We start from the raw sequence: 22,630 nt of genomic DNA, 5'->3' as shown, positions 1-22,630 counted from the left end.
AGGCTATACTGAGGCCACAACCAATATCAAAATTCCAGGACATCAAATCTCTTCTTTGGCTTGCTGCTTAAGTATTTTCTGTGTTGTCACAAAACAGAAGCTGATTTATCTCAGATAAGTTGGTTTTTAAACTGTACGAAAAAATGGCCAGCAGTGTTGTTTTTGCAAAAACACAGTTATATCCCTGGTCATCCAGGATTCCTTTAGCATCTCATCTTAGAGAAGCTGTTTTATGGATTGTACAGATCAAGATCAGTTGGTTGGGGCTTGGAACAATCTGCTTTAGAGGAAGGTGTCCCTGCCTATGGCAAAGGGGTTGGAACTGGATCATCTTCAAGGTCCCCTTCCAACCCAAACCATTCTATATTCTAGGAAATCATTTTGTTTTAACTATCCTGTCCAGGTGTGTGTTACTGAGTGGGTTGAAGGTTTTCTACTCAATGAACACATGAGTTTCTTCTCTAACTGGCTAGATGTAGTATAAAGATTTCTCACATACTTCTTTTGGTGAGAATAGGCTGAGTGCTCACTTTTAGAGGAGATTGAGACAAGACTATAGAGGAAGTAGTTCTGCTTCTGTAGAAAGCCTATTTTGAATTATAACAAAATCAAAGCTCTCCACCTCTTTCCTGAGCAGCAGCTGTGGGAACTATGTTCAGCTTTTCTTTCAGCTGAGGAGTATGCAGTCAGCATGATCAATGCATTACTGCTCGTGGTGTGTTCTTGGATTTTGCCTGGCAGCATGTAAAAACCTGTTGGCTACCTTGAAAACACCAAGTCTGAGAACCCTTTGGGTTTTATTGCTTTTTTCCATACAGAAGACATTGCTGAAATGCTAATTCACAAAATCATTTCAGAATTGATTCTTCTCTGAAAGTCATGCTATTCTCAGTTGTTGTGTCCGAAGTCTGCAGTTGTAAGATCTTGGAAAAAGAAATCTTACTTTATTTTGCAGAGCATTGGCTGTGACGACTATCTGGGTTCTGACAAGGTGATTGACAAGTGTGGAATATGTGGAGGGGACAACACTGCTTGCAAAGTTGTGTCTGGAGTTTTCAAACACACGCTAACAAATCTTGGCTACCACAAGATAGTGGAAATTCCTGAAGGAGCTACTAAAATCAACATTACTGAGATGTCAAAGAGCAACAACTATTTGGGTAAGTTGCATCTCAGTGAATGAAGAATGCTTTGTGTGCTCGTGCAGTTGGGTGGAGGTTATGCCAGGCAAGGCCTTCAGAGCAGTGTGAAATCAATGTCAAGAAGAAGAGAGGAAAGAAAAGAAATCATTAAACAGGTGTTTTGATCAGAACTAACTGGCTGTTTTTAATTCTAGATTGATCTTGCATGACAAACACTTTAGACCTGTTACAATCTATTTCCCTGTCTGTCTGACTTGGCTTTAGTTTCTCCTTTTAATCGGTTCCGCTGTGATGTTTCCCTTTCTCACATCATTAACCTTCTCTGATCAGTCAAGAATCCAGCCAAGCAGATGCTTGTGTTTATAAAAGGCTGCTTGAGGAGAAAAGAGCATCTTCTGGCTGCCAAAAAGTTTCAGTTCTTTTCAAGTGAGATAATTTGATATTGAGGAGGTACTCACAGAATCCAAGTTCTTTGTACAGCTGTTTATTCAGAAGCAGGTCCCTCATTTGAAACCATGGAGGATCCTGGAATATTTATAGTAACATAACATCTTAATGTATACTTCTAGATATGTATAGTGGGTTGCAAATTAGAGATTATGTGGAATTTATACCAGATCTATATCAGTCCTGTATGCATTTATGAACTGTGGCATTCCCCACTGTAACCTGTTGTGTTCCTAGGTTTCAAAGCCCTTAGTTTGGCTACATTTGTGCAGGTTTTGTAGGCAATTCTGATGAGTGGACTGGAGAGAGAGGAGTTACTTATGATTTATAAAACCTGCCCTTCACCCTTCAGTTTTCTCTTCACCATCCATTGGAGCCACCTGAGAACTTCTGTGCTGGCTTGGTGTGGTTATTGCTAGAAACAGTCTGGCTGTACTAGAAGTCCCAAATGCCAGTCCTCTTGTTGGACTGCTGCTTTACCTCCCTTCTGGTGGGAAAAGCATCTCAGCTGCTGCTCAGCTACAAAAAAGGAAGGTGCTCATTATGGAATTGCTTTTCCTCTCTTTTCTACTTTCTTCCCCTTAATTCCTGCTGAAGCTGGAATGAGTTCCACAGAAATGTTGCCTGTAGATGGGAGTTTATTATGGGGATCAGTCTGAACTGGAAAGTGAGTTTTATAATTTTACCAAAAATTTACTTCTAATTTGAAGAAATAGAAAAAGCTGCCCACAGTCCAAGAAAGCCAAATGTTCTGAACCTATTGCCTGGGTGGTCTCAGTTCTTACTTGTTTTGGTTTCATCCAAATGGGGTTTTGATACATTATATGCCAGTGTACACCAGCATTTGTTTTTTCATGAGAACAGTTTGTATAGCATCCATCAACACTGACTTAATTGATGATGAACTAAACCAATAATTCTTTCTAAAGAATTTCCATGGATACTTGTACATTTGGTAGAAAATGGGTGAGAACATAGCTGACTTGGCAGTACAGTGGAAGCAGTCACATTACTAATATATAAAATCAAGGAGTTGAATGTAATTTTTCTGTCAGATTTATGTGCCAGCATCTGAAAACAGCTGACAGAAAAACTCCCCTAACTATATTAAAATGTCCTGAGCAACTTGAACATTTTTGTAATGGGCAGGACAGAAAGAGAGTAACATTTTTGTTCAAAAATAACCAGGCTGTTGGCATGTATGGGAAAGTGATAGAGTTTTTCTTTCCCATGCTACTTCTTATCCCCTGAGCTCTTGGTTTATGCTATCATCTTTTCTTTCTTTCTTTCTTTCTTTCTTTTTTTGTTTTTATCCATTTCATATGTTTTATTTAAAAGTGCTGGTATGGATTTAATCTGCTAAATTTGCCAGCTCCCTCCCATGTTAGGAATTCTTGAGGATGTAATTCCAGCCTAGAAGGATTCCAGCCACTCTGCTTACATTGTTACACAATAAATTTGGTTTATTGAAGCAGGTGAGTTACACCAGGACAAAAAGGAACATGTTCAAGCAGATCAGAAAGCTGAAACTAAGAGAAAGGCTTATCAAACAGTTTATTGGGCAAGTGAAATGGTAATTATGCAGCTGTTTTTTTTGGTATATTGGTGGTCACAAATTTCTCACTGATAAAATAGCATTCAGAATTCAGCATTTTTATAGTGCACATAACACTGGTGGATCTGGGAAACTTGAAAACTCAGATCAGGCATTTACTGGTTTCTCTATATTTATGGTAATAAGCAGAAGTCTCAAACTTTAAAAATAACAATAAAAAAATTAAATTATCCTTAGGCTGCAGCAGCAACAAGAAAATTAACCCAGCAGCCATTCCTTTAAGGATGTAGTTGAGTGCTTTGCAAAACTGAATTTTCAATACCTTTTTCTGTCATAATCCCATTGTGGCTATCAGAGCTGCTTGTAAGAACCATTCCCTTTTTTTTTCCAAGGAGCATAAGTTGGTTGCTTTTGGTTTTCCTTTCACTTCGTACATTTTAGCTCCTTCAGTGCAAAATTGGAAGTCAGCTCAAGGTCATTAAGATTTTTTTTTAGGAGATGATGGCAGGTGTTCCTAGGTATCAGTTACCCTGTTTTTCTCTGTTTGGGAGATTGTCTTGAGTTCCATGTGGTTTCATTAAGCAGATTTACCAAGCTCCACACTTTCCTCTAAAGTACCAAGCAAGTGAGTGATCAGGAGTGTTCACAAGGAGGTATTTCTTTAAAATCAGGAGGTGCTGGGGAAAGCAGGCAAGAATATGAGTTTCAAACTCAGCTAGAAATCATCCAAACATTTGAAAGCTTCTCCATACTGCTTTTGTGAACTATTTTGTATAGTGTATTGCTCATTTTGATAAAGCCCTCCTAAAAAGAACAGTTCTGTAGTTTCTGCTGAATATAATTCAGCTTACTGAGTTTTCTCATTTTGAGGACTGCATTTTTGGCTTTTGCACACAAGCTGGAGTGATTCCAGAATAAAATGTTTTAAGTTCTTGCCACTGGAAAACAATAAACTTCTGTTAAAAAGAGAAAGCATGGCAGTGGTATATAAAGCTTTAAAGTGTTTCTAGAATTTCATCTGGGTAGTCAGAATATGCAGATTAAAGGAGATGGGCTAATTGGTTGTTCAGGGAAGTTTGTAATTAACTTTTCATAAAATCCCAGTTTGAAATGAATTGAATTTTATGCAACACAAACAGAATATTTTCTTCTCCCCCTGCCCAAGTATTCCAATTCCTTTTAGACTTTCCATTTCTTGTAGATCTTTACTGTAGGAAGAGTGTCAATGTGATAAAGAAAATATTTTAGCAGTCAAGTTGAGAATGGGCTGCAACATTAACTAGTGTGTCTTAGTGAGCCAAAACAGACTAACTAATAGAGCCATGAGGTGTATCTGAAATTCCCCAGGAAACATCTCATGCTGGTTTTCTAGTGTGTGTTTGTTGGGAAAGAAAGCAGTGCAGTTTTGGAGTGCTGTATAACAGCTATTCATAACTATTAATGATGTATTCATCAGGCTGTATATTTACTCTGGTATTTTTTTACAGTTGAGAGAAAAAGCTATGTATTACCAGCTCTGTAAAGTGTAGAGAAGGCTATGGGCTGCCCAGCCCTGAGCTATGTCAGAATGACTTCTCAAAGTTGTTTTCAGCAGGATTTTCTTACTGGCTCACATGTAACAGAACCTTTTGGTAACAGAAGTGCTGACCTTGGCCAGACCTTTCCATTGGCAAAGCACTTGTGTCACATGCTAGAGACAAAGGCATACTTTTTATCCCACTGGTAATCATCATCTGGACAGTTCTCATACACTGACATGGGAAACTTGCCACTGAATTAAGTAGGACCATGATACCTTCAGTGGGACCAGCACGTTACAGCACTTGTGCTGCAAAACATGTGGGTTGGAGTATAAATACTTCTGCATCTTTGGGATTGGGATTTGAGATAATAGCAGAATTTAAAGCCAGATAACACAGATCTGAAGTGATTATTTGGAATGTGCTTTTTATGCATATTGTGTCTTGAGAACCTAATTGAAAGAAGCTGGTTGCTATCCATATCCACAGCCTCAGCTGCAAGGCACTCTGTTGGGAAGGAGGTGTCAGCAGCTCAAATTAAAATTTAGCTTAATACAGAATTGAACAACACAGTGCTTGAAAATGTGTTAGTTTTGAAATACACTGCATAATGAACTTTAATGGAGGTAATGTGGTAATGTCTGTACTCAAGGAACAGGTTGTTTCTGGGGCAGTTGTCTGAGTGTGGAGTCCTGTGGGTTTGGGGTTGAGTGAGGAGAAGGTGGCAGACACTGCCTGCCATTGCAGGGCTCTGGGGTTCTGTCCAAGGGAAGGTGGATCATTCCCAGTGCAAGTCTCCTAACATTTTCTTTCTTACCTGAATGCTCTTTTCTACAAAGATGTTTGTTTCACAATGAACTTATTTAATTGCTAATTGTAAAGCTCATTACAGTTCATTCAGGGAATATATTGTGTGTTTCAGTTTTGTTTTTCATGGAGTTAAGTCACTTCTGCCAGTAAATGAGATAGAGACATCTTTGGATCTAATCCATTTTCCCTGCTTTCTGTAAAATAATACTCTGCTATTTCTAGCATCTTCTATTAGCACATGCCAGTATACACAATTAGTGATTAAAATAAAAGTTGCAGATTAATACTTTTTTAAACAAAGGTCCAAGGGATGTTAATAGCACTATTGTGAATATTGGTGTGCCTGAACAGGAATATGACTTAAGGGATTTGTTGTATGAAAACAACAGGGCCTGATACTAATGGGGCTGTGAAAAGAAATGGGGCTCTGAAAACCATTTTTATTCAGTGTTCTCTGTAGCAGATAACATTCAAACAATACATCTCATGATGAAAGACTGTTAGCAACTCTTGAACTTAACATTTGGAAGTCACTTTAGAGATTCGAAATTACAGCAAATAAAGGCGTTAGATAGAACACTGGCAGGAATTTAGAAGATAAACATTGCAAGAGGCACTGCTGTGATCATGTGAAGAGCTTTATAATATATATACTCACTGATTTCCTTCATGTGGTGCTTATTAAGTCAGCTAATATACTTCAAAATATACTTTTAAAATTGCTGTTAATGATTCTTTTAGTTTTATTTTTTACACAAGATTAAATGTTTCTGTGCAAAAAAAAGATGCAGTGAATATAGTAATATGGAGGAGAGGATGCACATTGGAATTTTTAGGGCTTGGAATGAACTTTATACAAGGGATCTGCTTATAATAAACTTCTGTTCCAATGCTTCAGTGTGCCTTGGGCTCAGTGGCTCTCCCTCTGCATGAGAACTGTCAGTGCTCCATTGATAATTCTCACATTTCTGTTCAAAACCAGAGCCTGCAGTTTGTCATTTGAGTTTATGGAGTGCTGGAACCCAAAGCTATGCTGTTATGTCTGTTTATTGTGATGGATTTGAGACCTTCCCAAGGACTTGAACATTGTATTAATCATTGAGTGCATCCCTGTGTCTGTCAGTGCATCAGAGTTGGAGTGTCTCTCTTGCATCTGTGGCTTCCTGAATGCATTACTTAAAAACAAATGTAATTACAATATCTGGATAAGAATAACTATTTTTTTTACCTTTTGTCCTTTGTACTCTTGACTGTTCTCTGCTGGAGTTAAACAACAAAGATATTTCTTAGTACAGCCAACAATGTGCTCCAAAATGTGGAGAAAAGATTTAAGGAATCACTTCTTAAATAAACTGAAGTTAGACACAGCAAGTTCAAACCATAAGGAAACTTCAGAGTGAATTATTACTGTCTGAAGAGGCAATTACAATCAGTGTGTAAACTTAAGCAGCACATTTTGAATAATGTTCCTAAGAAGAACATGCTTTTTATGATTAGCTATCCTAGTGAAACTGTTGTGTCCCTGTTTCCTGAATACTGAACTGGAGAGTCAGGAAATACTGCACAGGAAGAGGAAGAACTTGGGGGTTTTTGGAAAATGTTTACAAATCATTTATATTCTGATAAAAACATGGAACTGGCAATATAAGTTGATAACTCCTGGTTATTGGCTTTTGCCTTATCTCTTTGTCTCCACTCAGTCTCATCCTTCAGTGCTTCAGATTCTATATTTGGTCAAATATTTTCTGCCTCTACCAGACTGGCCATTAATAGCTGCTTTAGAAATTTTGGGGCGCTTTAAAAATTTCAATTCAATGGCAGTTTTAGAAGAGACCTGTGAGCAGAGAAGATTCTGCCTTTTTCCAGTTAATTCAATTTAGTTGGCTAGTATTGCTAGTTGTAGATATATTGATTCCCTGAATTAATAATGATTTTAATTAATTGCTCTCTGTGTGGCCATGCCTTAATTCAAAAGCAGCACAGGTCTCCTAAAAGACTCATCTTTCTCACCAGGGATTTAAAAACAGCCTTGAAACTGAAGTGTCTAATGCTGACCTATCCAGGAAAGTGCTTTTCCATGGCTGTTATTTTATTCACAGAAGCCCAGGGTCTGATCAGAAAACATGCTTTTTTAGCAGCTACCCAGCCTGTGATTTAATCTTACACTAATTGCTGACAGATTCCCTTCAGGATTTATGTTTAACTGGGTATACTGGCCTGAGAAATTGAATAGGTCACATTTCCTTGAGCTGAAAAATGTGGTATTGTGGTTGGTTGGTTATGGCTAAATGGGTTTATATGGTGATTTTTAATAATTTCATGGTCTTCTTCTGCAAACTGCAGTTTCAGTACGTGTGGGGCCTACAGCTTGCTCTGACATTGTGGTGTTAATTACCTTTACCATAGCCAGTCTGGCTCCCATATTCTGTGTGAAGGGTTCAAGGCTATGGTGGAGAGGTATGAGGAGTCTGTGCTTTATGCCTGGAGATGACAGGAATCTTAGAAGCAGATTCTGGCAAGAGGTTTTGGGTCAGCTGAGCTTGGATCTTGCTCTTTGTGGTCATATTCCTGTGTCTGTGCACAATGTAGGTATAGATAAGCTAGGAGGGAGAATTAAAACCAGCACAAGTTTGCTTTTAATGCAAAAGGGCTATAAACCAATAGAAGAACAGTATATCAAGGCAAACAGAGATGTGTAATTTCTCCCTTTCTAATATTTCTCACCTGTAGTTCCTTATTAGCATGTCCAGTTCTCCCTGTACACACTCTTACACTCCTATATCTGCTCAGTTATTGTCCTTAAAATGGTTTCAAATTGATTTTCTGCAGGGAGTGTGTCTTTCACTAAATAAATGTTCATCTTACTATAGCCAACATGTATTACTTGGCTGGGATGACCACTTACTAAAACCCTTGAAGCTGTTAAGACTTTGGATGGAATTCAACCCTAATGAATTCAACTCCACTGAATTCAAGTTGCACAAGCATCTTACCTAGTGTAATGACCTGTAGTTGGAACAGAATATATCCAGGACATTATTCTTTGCTGACCATATATTTTTTTCAACTACTGCTGTTGCTTAAATAATTGCAATTTAGAATTTCTGGCAGGGTTATCTTATTATAGTAAATTCCAAGGTGACCTTTTCCCTTCTGGCTTCATTAAATAGCCAGCTGGTATCTAATACTCCGTATAGCGGTCTGTAGGGTCCCAGGCACGTTTTGAAATCATACAAAAGAAATACTTTCTCAAAAGCTAGTTTATTTATTTTTATATATTAAATGGCCAATCTTAAAAAATATTACAAAAAGACAGACTTTGCTACTCCTCTGGGTGATGGAGAGTCCTCTTTCCTCTGGCCTCAGGTTAAACCTTGATGGCTGGGTTAACCTGTGTGTCCCAGCTTCCCACCACTGTCTCACAAAACAGTTCTCTGCAGGTCACTTGCCATCAGTGTTTTCACTCAGGATCTTTGAACTCAGTTTCCCCTTGCTGGCTGAGGGCAGGAGGTCTGAGGGATAGCCCTGAGCTGGGGTGCTGAGCAAGAGGTGCCTTCCTGGGAGGCTGATGACTTTGCACCCAGTCTGAATCTCCAGGAGAATTCTCCATGTTGCTGTTTTTCCAACTGAATGGCTCCTTGGCCTTTATCCTCTGCATCTTAAAGAAGAGTATGGATGTTTCTTTCCAGCTGGCTGTGCTTTTTGGCTCATACCTGCTCTTTGGTGGCAGTGGTCATGACCAGTTTTGGAACCCATAAAAATCACATTTTCATTTCCTAGTTGTGTCATCATATGACAGAGGTGGTGGTGCATTCTTTTACCATGTGTTTGTAAGCATTGTTCTTATAAAAACAACACTTGCTACAACAGAGCAGCAGCTGAAACCTGCTGTTGCTTTGATGATCTGCCCTGCAAATACATCATCTGAACAGCAGCCAGCAGCAATGAGTCCCACTGAGGTGTTGGTTTCAAAAGTTCTGTATTAAAGGAATGGTTTCTTCCTTCACATTAAATTGGGAAAGGTTGCTTTGAAAGGCAGGGAAAGGATAAAGAGCAATATGCAAAATAGTGAGAGGGAACTCAGGCTGGTTGTTCAGTTTGACTTGTAAAACACCCAGCAATCTGGTTGCTTATATAACTTTGCAAACCCCCTTGGCATGGAAGCCTCTGGAGAACTGACTCTGCAAGATTTTCAGTATTTCCTGCTTCTTGTCAGACCCCAAAATCTTTAATTTCAGCCATTCTCACAGTGTTTTGATTAGACTTCTGTTTCCAGTTACGGACACAACTAAGGAACTTGAATGCAAAAATTTCAAAGAAGATGCATTAAAACATGAAAGAGATGGCCTGTTTGAACAGTTTTTATTAATCTGAACCCAATTATGGGACCTTTTTAGATCTCAAAGCTTTAGATTATTTTTGTCTTCTAGCTGATGACCAAACCAAGCAGTTTCCATGCAAACACTCCCTTAAAGGGTGCAGAGTGTTTGGAATATCAACACATTGTTTGTTCAAGGCTTCTTAAAATACCTGAGCTCTCTGAAAAGTGGGTGCTAATGGGGCACCTTTTGGTGAGTGCATTTCATGGCACTGGGCAATCCTCAGTAAAATGAATTCTCCTCTAACTAATGCAGCTGACTCTCTGCTTTCACTTCACTCTTCCTTTGTCCCTCTAAGGGCCAGGACAGGACTGTGTTGGAAATGTCATGTACTCTTGGGAAGTTATTAGCTTTGGGAGTTGATTATAATCCTTCACATGTAATCTATTGCTCAGTTGTATTTTATCTGGAATAAACACTACTTTATAAAGTTGTTAGCAAGGTGTAGTCATTGCTCTGATACAATACTATTTTCCTGTTCTTACAAATTTTAATTCAAAATTAATTTTATTCTGTGACTTAGTTGTGCATAAAGAATGACCAGAATCAGTCCAAATTCATAAAGTATCCATAGGCAAACTCCCAAATCTCATGAAGACACAATTCTTCTTCCCTTTTGTGCCAAGAGGAGAAGTTGTTACTAATTTAAATAGTTGCTCAACTGCTACATTACAAAACTTAAGAAAAATGGTTGAGAACCTGGTTTCAATTGTCACAGATATTTCTGTGCAGCATTCTTTGATTCCATAATCTTATTTTATTCTGAGCAAAATTCTCTTTTGGATTGAGAAAAACCTTTCTTTGTTCCTTAAGCATCCCTTGATCTAGTTAGATAGAACGTGTTCTTACATCTTTGATTCTGTAAAAGAAACTTTCTCTTTTTTTTGCTGTTCCTTCTCTTATTTCCCTTTGAACTGCTCAATTTCAACATTTTTGGGTTTTACCCTTTTCAAAATCTCTTTTAGTAAAATAATCACCCAGTAGAAATTCTACATGATTAGTGGCTTCATGGTTGGAACCAATAAAGAGATTTCATCTGCAGAGAATATTTTTATATTGCAGCATTAAATTCCAAAAGAAATCCAAGTCCTTTCTAATACACAATATATATGGGGATTTAAATCTTGATTTATAGGCTGTATGATTAAGTTAGTCAAGGGAGATTAAACTTTATCCTTTATTTCTTAGCTTGCCCAATGTCTTTGTTTTCTATTGAATATTACTTCAAACACTTTGTGTCAGAAGAATTTGGGTGCTTAGAAGCACTACAGACCCAGTCTCCCTTTCAGATTTGTACCCATGGCAGCAGTAGTTGCCCCGTGGTCATAACTCCATTTTTGAATACCAAATTTCTGTAGTTCTGAAAATGCTGGGAGTTGTTGGTAGATGTGGGTCAGGTGAATATCTGCTGTGAGATTGAGGGCTGGCTTTTGGTGAGCTACCTGGCAAAGTTACCAGCTTGCATGGCTAATTTAGACCTGGCTTAGGGACCCCAGGACTGAACAAGTGAGGATCTGTTGAGCACTGATAACCATGAAGTGCCAGGGGAAGGGTTTTAAAGGTGTACCAGCCCAGCTGCAGCTGTTGTTGTTTGGGTTATTCCTTAGTCCATCATCTTCAGTCCATTCCCCTACTCCAGCTCCTCTGTGGAAGAGAAGAGCACAGCCCTGAGGCAGCACATGGTCACTGAGGGTGTGTGTGGCACCTGAACAGCCTTCTGGGGGTCCTGAGCAAGGAACACCTGAACTGGGCTGCACATAGGGGTTCTGTGCAGGAGCTCCATTGAAATCACGGCAGGTCACCCTCAGGGAGGAGCAAGAGCAGAGCTGTTAGGAGGACTCTAACCAGGCATGGGGAGATTGAAATGAAAAGCCATACCAGAGCTTTGGAAAACTTGGAAAAGAAATGTGATTTATTAGCAAAATGAAATGAGGCCTAGTCACTGCAATTACTTGTAAGGACCTAAGGCAACAGCACCTTAGTGTGTGATGTGTCTGCTGATGTTCAGTCAGACTGCAGAATTAAGATTCCTTCAATAAGTGGAATTAAAAGTTTACTGTTGAATTTCCATCATAACACTTCATCATTCTCTTTCAGGTTTATATTGCAGAGGACTGGGGGGATTGAATTTTTCTCAAGTGTCTGGCAAAACTAGAAGAGGTTGTTCTATATTCAGAATGATAGTTCCTCAGATTTTTTGATTGCTCTTACAAAAAAAAATTTCTTTCCTTCCCCAAGCCTAATTAATGCAGGGGAAGGCCAAGTCTTGGAGATTTGTTTGGTGTGAGCTTAAATTTATGAACACACAATAACTTTTTTCAGTTGTCTTTTGCCAATTTAAAAGAAAAAAAAACCAAAACAGTGAAGCATGATGCAGTCCTGCATTTGTGTCAATAGATTGTAACTTTTCAGCATCAAAATTTTCTTTTGCATTTTTAGCAAGGCAGACTTCTGAAGAAAAGTCTCTCATGTGTCTGTTGAAACAAAAGCACATAGTCTTAAGAACTTCTGACTTTTCTTCTGACTTTCTCTATTGATACAGTGAGAAATCAATTTTTCCTCTAACCCTTACCTCACTAAATAGCTCATCATAGCTCATCCCTGAAGCTTTTGAGTCTCTGGTTCAGAAGAGCTGCTCGTGGATTGTTTTGAAACTGTTCATAGAGTCCTAATGAGCCCCAGACCTAGTTTATTGTTCTGCCAGCAGTCAGCTTTATTAGAGGGAGAGCTATTTTGCATTGAAACTTCAAAGTTTGTGAGTTACTTTAAGCAAAGGTTCACTGCTTTATGAATGAACAGAGGATTCCTTCCCCATGCCTGTTAGTGTGACTTCAGTTCTGAGCAGTTGTGCAGATTTTGGAGAACTACAAAGGAAAATTACAGAATTGTATTCTGCTCTGTTTGTTTGTGAAGAAGTGTCACATGTTTGTAATTTAGTACATTGCCATGAACCTTATAGATAGTATAATTTATAAAGATAAACATGGGAAATTCCATTAATGTGTTCAGGTTAATATTGAATTAACTTGTCCTGGCAGTGGCCCTTGGGAGTGTTTCTTTATGGCAAAAATCTGTGCTAAGTCTTTAGCATGTCCAATGCAAACATTATTGAAGCAAAGGTGAAATCAAACTGAATCATTTTTTCCTGCCTTGGATATATCTAAAGGTTGAGGAGGAAGAGACAGGGAGGGAGGAATGGGATGTAAGCATTTGTGTTTTATTTCAGTATCATTCCTAATGCAGATGTAGCAATAGAAATGTGACACTTCCCTGGAGGTGAGTTTATGAAGGCTTTTTTCAGTCTTATAGCTTCATCACTCATTTTAAGCAGAAGACAATGGTAATATGGTTAGGATACCTATGAGGTCTAACCCAAATCAGGCATGTTGGAGTGCAGCTTCCCTTTTAAATTAGTTATATGCATCTCCAGTGGCCTTGATTCTGTAGGTGCTGGGGATACTCTGTAGAGACCCTCAACTCTGCTTAGTATTACAGTGTTAATGAGCTGGCTGTCAGACTGTAGGGTGAGAAAATCTAAACCTCAGAGTGCTGCATGTTAGAGCACAGGAATACTGTCACAAAGCACATTGACTGGATTACACAGTGATGTTACACAATTTCTAGTGTTTCCTTAGTGTATTTTGTGTATGCATCTGAGATGCAGGTTTTCCTGATGAACTTACTGTCATTAGTACTGGACTAATGCTGTTTTCTTTCCAATTGGTTGGATTGTGTCATTTTAATTTACTATGTTTGAATTTTCATCCTGTCTTAGAGGTAGAATGAATTAACACTCAACTGAATTTGTATGATCAGGTTATGGCATCTGCTCATATGTGAGTCATCTGTTGCTGTGGTCTCAACATTGGTACAGCACTGTTTATGTGGAGTCAAATTCCTGTTGGATTTTGTTTTTATCAGGAACTGGTATCTGTTCTGCATCCCCACCTACCTGGGCTTTTTCTTCCCTCCTCCAGTATAAAACAACCATGCTGTGACTTTCTTCCCTTGAAAACTGTGAAAAAAACCTTTAATTTCTGAGTTGCAGTTCTCACCCCTGGTTTTGCTCTCCTTCTAAGGCAGTTCAGTGCCACCCCTTGCAAGGAGAAAAATTCTCTCACTAATTGTGCAGAATAATGCAGTGGTGGAATTCACTAGGTCTGCATAAGTGCTGACTCTGACAACTTAAAACCTTAAAAACACGCTCTATAAGTCAGGTTTTTCAAGCAAATGTTTAATGTTAATAGTAATGTGTGTAATTGGTCTGAGTTAGTGAAGTCCTGGTTCTGTTTTGACACGTTGTACATCTGATGAATTACAGTCATCTTTTACAAAGCACTGGGTTTCAAATCAGAGATGAAAGTGAGGTGCAATGAAAGGTGCTGCTTGTTGGCATCCCCAGCAGAAATGATGGAATGGAATTAAATATTATTTAGAACCTCCTGGCTGGCATGATGATCCAGCTTTCACAGAGTCCATTTCCATGGGCTAGAAATGATCTTCTGAGGGAATGCAGGAACAGGCCAGAGCTTTCATCTCCTGCAGCCTTTAGCATTCACAGTGCCCCTGAGCAGAAGCAGAGCTGCCCAGGCTTCCTGGTCTTTGAAAGGCTCCCAGACTTCAGTAGATCATTAAGATATTCCAGAAGTATTTCAAGACACTGCCTCTTAAAATTAATCATAAATAGCAGTGTAGCTGTTTAGGGCTTAAAATCCATTCAACATGCTGAGTAGTTCCAGAGGGAAAGTGGGAACAGTGACTAAAACTTCTTGCTGTGCAACGCTGCCCTCCTTTACCTTCTCTCAGTGGTGTTTTCTGCTAAAATCCACCAGTGTATGGGTTTGTATTTCATGCCTCCATCCAGAATTTGGCTTTTTAAACAAAAGCTCCTTGCTTCTTTGAGAAAATCATCACAGAAAGTGCTTCTTATCTTCAGAGTGTTTTTCTGACATTAATTAATTGGATCCTCACGATCCTGTGAGCAGGGTAAGGAGCAGCCTGGAAGTGCCCATCAAGCACTCACTACTGTACTGAGCACTTCTGCAGCCTAGCTGGAAAAAATGCTTTGTTTTGGGTTGTTTGTTTTTTTTTCAACTGCCCAAATAACTTTAAAAGTGCTTGAAAAGCAAGGTACGAAAATTAAAACTACTTTTGAACTTTGAGCAGACTTTTATGCATTCGTGCTTGTGGATGTAAAAAAGCTGCTGTTAAACAAGCAGGGGCAGATCCTGTGCAGCTCCCAAATTACAATAGTGCCATTGATTTCCTTGGGCCTGGGCTGCCACAGGCCAGCTGAAGGGCCTGGCTCCTTGCTTGGGAAGCAAAGCAGGGTATAGTAAGACCTGATGTGAATAAAGAGCTTTAAAACCTAGTCATCAGAATGGGAGTACCACCTCAAATGAAGATGCACTTGGAAACAGATGGAATAGATTTTGTGTAAGAGTCAAGAGAAAGACATGTTAAATAAATTGAAAAGAAAACCAAAACAAAATAAAGTTATCGGTATTTCTGGATATAACCTAGTATGGAAGTGGAAAATATTTTCTCTCTCCACTGGATTACTGAAAATTCCTTTATCTCTCAAATGACCATTATCCTAAACTGTATCTGACAATAAGTAAAGGGAACCATTTTGGTATTTAGGGTGGGGTTTGTTTCTGTCTTCACTGAAGTTAATCAGGAAATGCTGTTGACCGCTGAAGTTGCTGTGTGGATTTTTGATAGGATTATAAATGAAAAAATGTGCAGTGTTGAAACTCACTGAACTTGGAACAAATGCACGTCAGTTTTGTCCAGAAAGACCTTTAATACCTAGTTCACATTGTCAGTTATGATCAGATATTTTCCTTAGAATTTATGATCCTTTAAGATAATACAAGCATGATGTTTAATTTGGAAGTAAAATAGTTGTTAATTGAATGGGTTGGGAACTTGGAAACATCGATGCAGTGACTGATTAAAAGGAGACTGATAAATACCATGCTAGACTATGAGTAGCATTTCAATCTGTCAATTTAAATGAGCAGTGTTACTTGCACTCTGTCAGGTTTGTAGCATCTTCCTATTTAGTGTAGGCTGAAATGAGCCTAAGAGATGGGAGAAGAGCTCTTGAGAAATTCATGATCTGCTAAGTTTGGTATGTTGCATAAAGGTGAGCCTGCAGTAACATGCTGTCTTTTTTGGTCACTGGCAACCAGGGTGACAGAGGGCACCCCTCAGAGTGCAGCAGTAATCCTGGGGTTTGAACAGGTTGTAACATGGAGGTGGCTCTTTGGTCTGTTTGTTTAGTGTGCACAAACACCAATTTAAAAACTCCTGCTTTTGTGCAATAAGGTCTTAATTCTTTACAAATTTAATCCAATTATGTGCTTTCTTCTGCTGCTTTATTGTTCCTACTCTGCTTAAGTAAGCATTAGAAGCCATTATTGATCAGTGCCTTGAAGCTCTTGTGCTGTTTGCAGCGTTAGGTGCTGGATGAAGTGCTGAGCTTCCTGCCCTGCTCCTGGCTGAGAGTGATGAAGAAGCCTTGGTCCTGTGGGTTAACATTGAGCTCAGTTTGCTGTGACACCAGCAGCCATCTATTCAGGGTGGTGGTAACTGAAAATGGTGCTACAAAGCCCTGCAGTCTTTCTCTTCATGAGGCTTTAGCAGTGGAAAGAAACAGTGTGTTTACATTCGTATTTGAGAAAGGAATTGAACCCTTCTGTTGCCTTTTTTGTTTATTTTTGGGCATTTGGGTTGGTTTGGGGTTGTGTTTTGGTGGGTTCTTTAAGCAGAAGAGAATCTCAGTTCAGATGCATGTGATGATTTTACTGGCTTGAGTGGAATAGACATTGTTGGATGAGCTGGTTATGGCTTTGGATGATGCAGACAGGGTTTGTGCTTTAGGTTAGACTTCTTTTTAGGCAGCTAGTATAGAAACAAACAAGGTAAATGGAAAAGAAATGTTGGAGGAAGTAAGGGAAAGAAGATGCTAAGTGAAAGGCAGTATAAAGGAAAATACCAAAACTCATTCCAATAAAGACTCACTCTACCAATACATCTTTTAAAATGCTAGTAAATATTTTAACCTGGATTTATATCTATATAAAATCATCAAGGAAGTATGTAGGGATTGGTGATTACTTGGAATGATATAATAGTCTCTGATACAGACTTTTTTGGTTCATTTAATTTATTCAAACTTAGCTTGTGCATTTTTTTTAAATGTAGGTAACTCAGCAGCTTTATTGAGTGACTGCATCTGCAGTTCAATTGCTTTATATTTTATAATACCTACTCAAGCTCTGCAAGCCTTGGCAGTTACTCCCAGCCTACTGTGCTGTGCACAAACCAGTTGCATTCTACATGTCTAACCTCTAAAGGATCCCAAAGCCTTTCTGAAGTTGATACAGTTGATTCTCTTTGGCTTTTTTTCTCTCCAAAGGCTTTTCTTGGTTCTGTGGTCAGCAGTGAGACCATTTCAGTGTTTCCTTAGTCAGGAGTAGGAGGTGAAGTGGAGGCTGCAGTGTGTGCTCCCAGTGACACAGCTGTAATTAAGCAAAGGCCACGCACAGTTGTTCAGCAGATACTACAGAAACTGCAGCAAAGCAGTTTCTCCCAAGCCATGGCCTTTCCCCCAGGATCCCAGGGTGTGGAGATAAACAGCTGAGCCCCCAAGGAGGGGCAGCCTGCCCTGTTCATGTGTTGAGCTTTGGGAGGGGCTCTCTGAGGTCCTGTCCCTGGAATACAACGAGCACAGAAACATCAGCGCTTTGATTTGTGATGTGGCAGTGGCCTGGGAGTGTAACCACTTGAAATTATGGCAGTCATCATGGGCTAGTCCACAAAAACCTGGATTGAAAAGGTGGATTGCTTTCTATTTACCCTCCCCCTGATAAAACTCCTGGTTTTGCTTGAGTTGTATTAAAATAGGTTATGTAAAGTTGAAGACTTTGTACCATTGGTTAAGAGTTCGTGCTAACTTTCAGTAGCATCACATATTTCCTAGACATGTGTAACATGTTACATTGCAGTAATTGATTAGTTTGTGTTTATAACAGGAAACTAGTTTAAATTACTTTGGGAGGGTGGATATTGAAAAGGCTCTTCACTCATAGACAGCATTCATAAAAAGATTTGCTTATTTATCTCAAACATGGAAAAAATGTTCCCAGCTGAGTATGAAGCTACGTGTGCTGGATGTACTTTCACCAAAAATTAAATTCACTATTAATGTAAACAGTGTGAAAAATGCTGTCTCAAATGCAGAAAAAATAGATTATGGAGTGTACGAATTTTGGTTTAAGCAAAAATTAGGCCTGTATTTAATCACTTTTTTATGGTTCTGAAAAGGTGGTACTGGAAATATCCTATTAAAGGGAAAAGAGAGCTTATCAAACTTTAATAAGACTTAATCAAAGATAGAAAGACAAGGATTTTTTTCCTAAGGAGATGCTAGAAACTTTCTTCTGAAATGTTGAATATTTAATGTTCAGAAGGATAAATTAATTTCAGTCAGCTTCTATAATTTGACACCATTGTATATAACAGTCCCTGTACAGTGCATTGATCAGGAGATCTGTGGGACTGATGCAGGAGGTCTAGAAGATCAAACTTTAGAATTAGGAGCAACTGTCTGCAGAACTGTTTACAAGTGATCTGCTTGCACACTGTAGGGGGAAAAAAATAAGTTACTTCTTGCTAAAAGAAGAGAGAAACTTTCTTTTTATTAATGTATTCTTTCCCACGTATGCTTGGAAAAGCATAAATTCAGTTCCTGATGGCAAAATAATTACATAGTTTGTGCTAGCTATACTTAACTCATTTTCTTCTATTGTTTGTTTGGAATCTGGACTGCACTGTTTCATCTGTGCTGCAGACAAAATGCTGCCATTAATTAGCCAGAGTTATCTGATGATCTGAGGTTAGACTCACACCTTGCACACCCATAATTTTTTCCTGTGTTTCTGTGAGTAGTTTGATCAGAGAATTTTTTTTTTTTCATTAGCTTAGTAGGTAGCTTGGGAATAAAGAACAGCAATAGAGTGAGATGTGATACTCTGAAATGCTCTCTGTATTTGGAATGATCCTGTGCTACTTTTTGTAAAATATTTCAGTCATATTCTTTGTTGGTTTTGGAGCTATAAAAGCCATCAATAAAATGTGATGATTTCTGGTTTTGTCATGTCTATAGATTTCTGGGCTTCCCTCCAGGTATCAGTTGTGTGTTTCACATGGTTTGATGGCTTTGTCAAATAAATATCAAATCAGTTCCATCCCAGACATCTTTTTTATATTAAAATGTGTGAACTGACATAAACAATAACATGAGTGATACTGCTCCAAGCCTTTATAGCCAGAAGATAATGCCTGAGAAAGTGATAGCAGTGCTGTATTTCCAGCTTTCCTCTGACCACCCAGCTTATTGTGCCAGGTTTCCTCTTCTGGAAGAGTGTACTCAGGTAAATGGAGACAACCTCTCCCAAGTGTCTGGCATTTTTCTTCACTAGGAGTCAAATACTCCAGAGGGTGTGTAATGAATGATTGTTGTTTTAAGTGAAAGACTAAGGTTTACATGCTGTTGTCAACTTTAATTGGAAGAAAGAATGAGTGAAGAGCTGGGTGATTTTTTAGGGCTGGGCAGGGGCAGTCTGTCTGCTTTAGTCTGTGGCTGTATCCTTACTGTAATGGGCACTGAATTAATCAAAGCACGTGTGTCCTTACCCTAAAGGTCAGGATTAATTAATCAGAGCCCATCTTCTCCCCCACAGTCTGGTCTCTGTCTGCTCTCAACTCTCTGTGCCCTCATCTCCCCTGGTCTGAGGTTTGCCTGCCCTGCAGGGCCCGTGGCTGCCGGGCCCCAGCACCCTGGGGGCTCCTGCCAGGACAGGGAAACCATTTCAGGTTCTCCTCCATGCCAGTGTCAGCACTCACTGAGACCTGAGTGTACCTGGGACCTCAGTGCCTGTGTCAGCCCAGCCTGAAACCAGCCACGAGGTGTGAGGGGCCTCCAGAGAGCAGCAGTGTCAGACCCAGCGCCAGAGCAACTCGAGCCTAAGCCAGGGGACCCAGCAGTGCTCTGCAGCTCAGTCTGTGTCTTTTGAGTTCCAGTGTTTAACTTCACCACACAGAGCTTCCAAAATTCTTGAGAAATTCCACTTGAAATTCAAAACAGTTTAGGAGTATTCATTAGCTCCAGTTTTTCATAGCAAGGAACAAAAGCTATTTAGCAAACAAAAGAAGCAGTTTCTACTTCAGCTTTTAATTCTTGTGACATAGAGTGGTCTTTTCTGCAGAAATGTCACAATCTGCTGGTTTAGTTTAGCTGTCATACAATTATTCCAATTCTTGGCAGTTGACAGGAGTGCAAGGAGGTACAAAACACTTTTTGTTATGCCAGCTGGAGAAAAAAGTGGGGTATTTACACATGTGCATTTCACTAATCTGGCCCTTCTGACTGAAGTAGTGTCTAGATTAGAAGATAATTCAATTGCATTTATCTACCCAAAGGACTTTTGCCAAATGTGTGCTGAGTTTCTGTGCTGGGTTCACTAAGATGCAGTTGAACTGTGCCAGGAGGCTCAGCTATCATGTTCAGAGCCATTAGCAGCCAGTCCAATCAACTCCTGAAATACAAGAACCAGATTCTTACTGAAATAATGTAACTAAGACAAATCCTATCATCTGCAGGTTCAGCTGGAGCTGCATGGCTAAAATATCACATGCTACTCTGGAAATGTATCCCTGTTGGAGACTACCAGTCCTGAACGTTGTTTGTTATTTCTAAATCCTTGATTTACAGCTATTGCCAGTGGAGACTGTTTCCTGATGTTACTGACATAGGGTAGGAAATACATTGCTAAGAATTCAAGCCCTGCTTTTTTACTGGGCTTAGATAAAAATTCTAATTATGCCCTGTAAGAGCTGAAGTTCTGACACTGCCACTAAGAAACTGTAACCTCAGTTATGTCCTGCCTTCTTTACAGAAAGAAATTAAGAATGTATAAGTAAGAGTGGGAAAAGGGATTTTGAATTTCTATATTAAAAAAAGCCCACAATTTTGAGTTAGACTCTATTGATTAATTTCTAGAGTCTTCTGAACCATAGGAGTTTTCTTTGAAGTGCTGCATTTCCCAAAACAAAATAGTAGATATGCAATGGGCTATACATTCAACATAGTTACAGATACAAGACGTGTATGATTCTCACTCTGGTTCTCTGGAGCTTGGTGTTGTCCTTCTCTTCATATTTAATTCCTCTCAGTCTATTTTTGTCCTTCTGTCCTTCCTCTTCAGTATTTTTATGGCAACAGTAAAATTACATGCAACTAAACAGCAGAAAATTTACATAGACTTTAGTGGAGTTGGGAATTTAGCCAACCACTTCTACCCCTTCAACTCAAGGGAAATTTTTGTTCAAGTTATAAGAGAGAGAGGTTTTTATAGATTATTTTAATAGTACTTAATAAAATGTATTTGAAGTATATAATTATAGAGAATGGCTAGGTGTACTGTCATTGTGTGTATTAGTTGTGTAAGTCCTTTTAGATTGGGTCATTCACAGAATAATGGAATCTGCTCATTTTCAGATTTTGTTGGAACGATGCTTATCTTCAACAAATGTTGTGCTGGCCTTCTGATAGCTTGTCTTGTGCTTCCCCCCAGTATAGGGGGCTGTAATACATGCCTGATAAAATGAAGGGATTTTTCAGGAGTGATGGTATTTCTAACAGGAGTTCTTTGCTCATTGCAGTCCATACTTTGGTACAAAGTAGGAATTGAAGCACCCTTGATGAAGAGCTGAGTTGTTGCCTGTTTAATTGTGGTGGTTATTGAGATGCAGTGCCAATATTTGCATATGTCATGAACAGCATAGACCATTAATGCCTTCACACTTCCCTGACTTTGATAAAGCCTGTCACACTAAAGAGGCCTAGGCAGGTTTGGTTTTGTGCTAGAGACCTCATAAACATAGCACTAGCCTAAAAATTAACTTCATCTCTGTTGTTTCCTCTTATTCCTTCGTTTACTTTCCTGGGAAATGTTAGTATGGCCTCCAATAAATGCTTTTAGAAACTAAATTATATGATCTGGGTAAGCATACTCTTTAGTGTTCCCTAATTCTCTGCTATTTAGAGCCATATCTGAACATTCAGAATTACTGCCTTGGCATAACTTACTCCCCATGGAAAGCCTTGAAATCATGTAAGTGTTATTAGTTTTGTACTTAGGAATAATAATATTAAAAGTCATCAATCACTCAAGAGCACCTCCTTGGAAAATGGGAAAAGGCATTTTATTAGAGCAATTTTAAAGGGAAACAGTAATAGGAAGAAAACTGAAAATTAAATCCAAGATGCAATTCATAAGGAATGCTTATGCCTTGCAGTGCAAGAATTAACAAAATGCTGAAATTCTGCTTTGATGAATGTTTTTTACTTGCATCATCAAATCTGCTTCATGAGCTCCCCATTTTCAGTGCTCCAGGCTGTACACAGACACAGGTTTTCAGTCTCAGTGTAGCAGCTGGGTAATAGGATGCAGAGCATTTCCCTGCCTGAGTGACACTACTGTTTATATGGTTTTCCAAAGGTCTGTGTTGCACTGGGATTGTTCCCACTGGGATTGAGGATGATGTGTGGGAGAGCAGCAGTGACATGGAAGCACAATAAATGCCAAATGGTCACATTTTGCACATGTCAGGTCATATATCTGCCTGTGTATTTTGCAGTACCTCGTGTGCCAAGGTCTCAGCAGTCACAGTGTGAGAATGCTGTAGTCAGAGAAGGGGTTTCTC

General features: G+C 39.1%; 1 protein-coding gene across 2 annotated transcripts in view; it reads left to right on the top strand.

The window, feature by feature from the left end:
- THSD4 (thrombospondin type 1 domain containing 4) overlaps positions 1–22,630 on the top strand; it is a 238,819-nt gene that overhangs the window by 180,423 nt on the left and 35,766 nt on the right. For both annotated transcript variants that reach the window (XM_054641791.2, XM_077185428.1), the window contains one exon: positions 956–1,160. In XM_054641791.2, the coding sequence (XP_054497766.2) occupies positions 956–1,160 (205 nt within the window). The remainder of the gene's footprint in view (positions 1–955; positions 1,161–22,630) is intronic.

Source organism: Agelaius phoeniceus, chromosome 13, assembly GCF_051311805.1.
Source record: "Agelaius phoeniceus isolate bAgePho1 chromosome 13, bAgePho1.hap1, whole genome shotgun sequence".
NCBI lineage: Eukaryota > Metazoa > Chordata > Aves > Passeriformes > Icteridae > Agelaius > Agelaius phoeniceus.
This window is presented reverse-complemented; position numbering and strand designations above follow the sequence as displayed.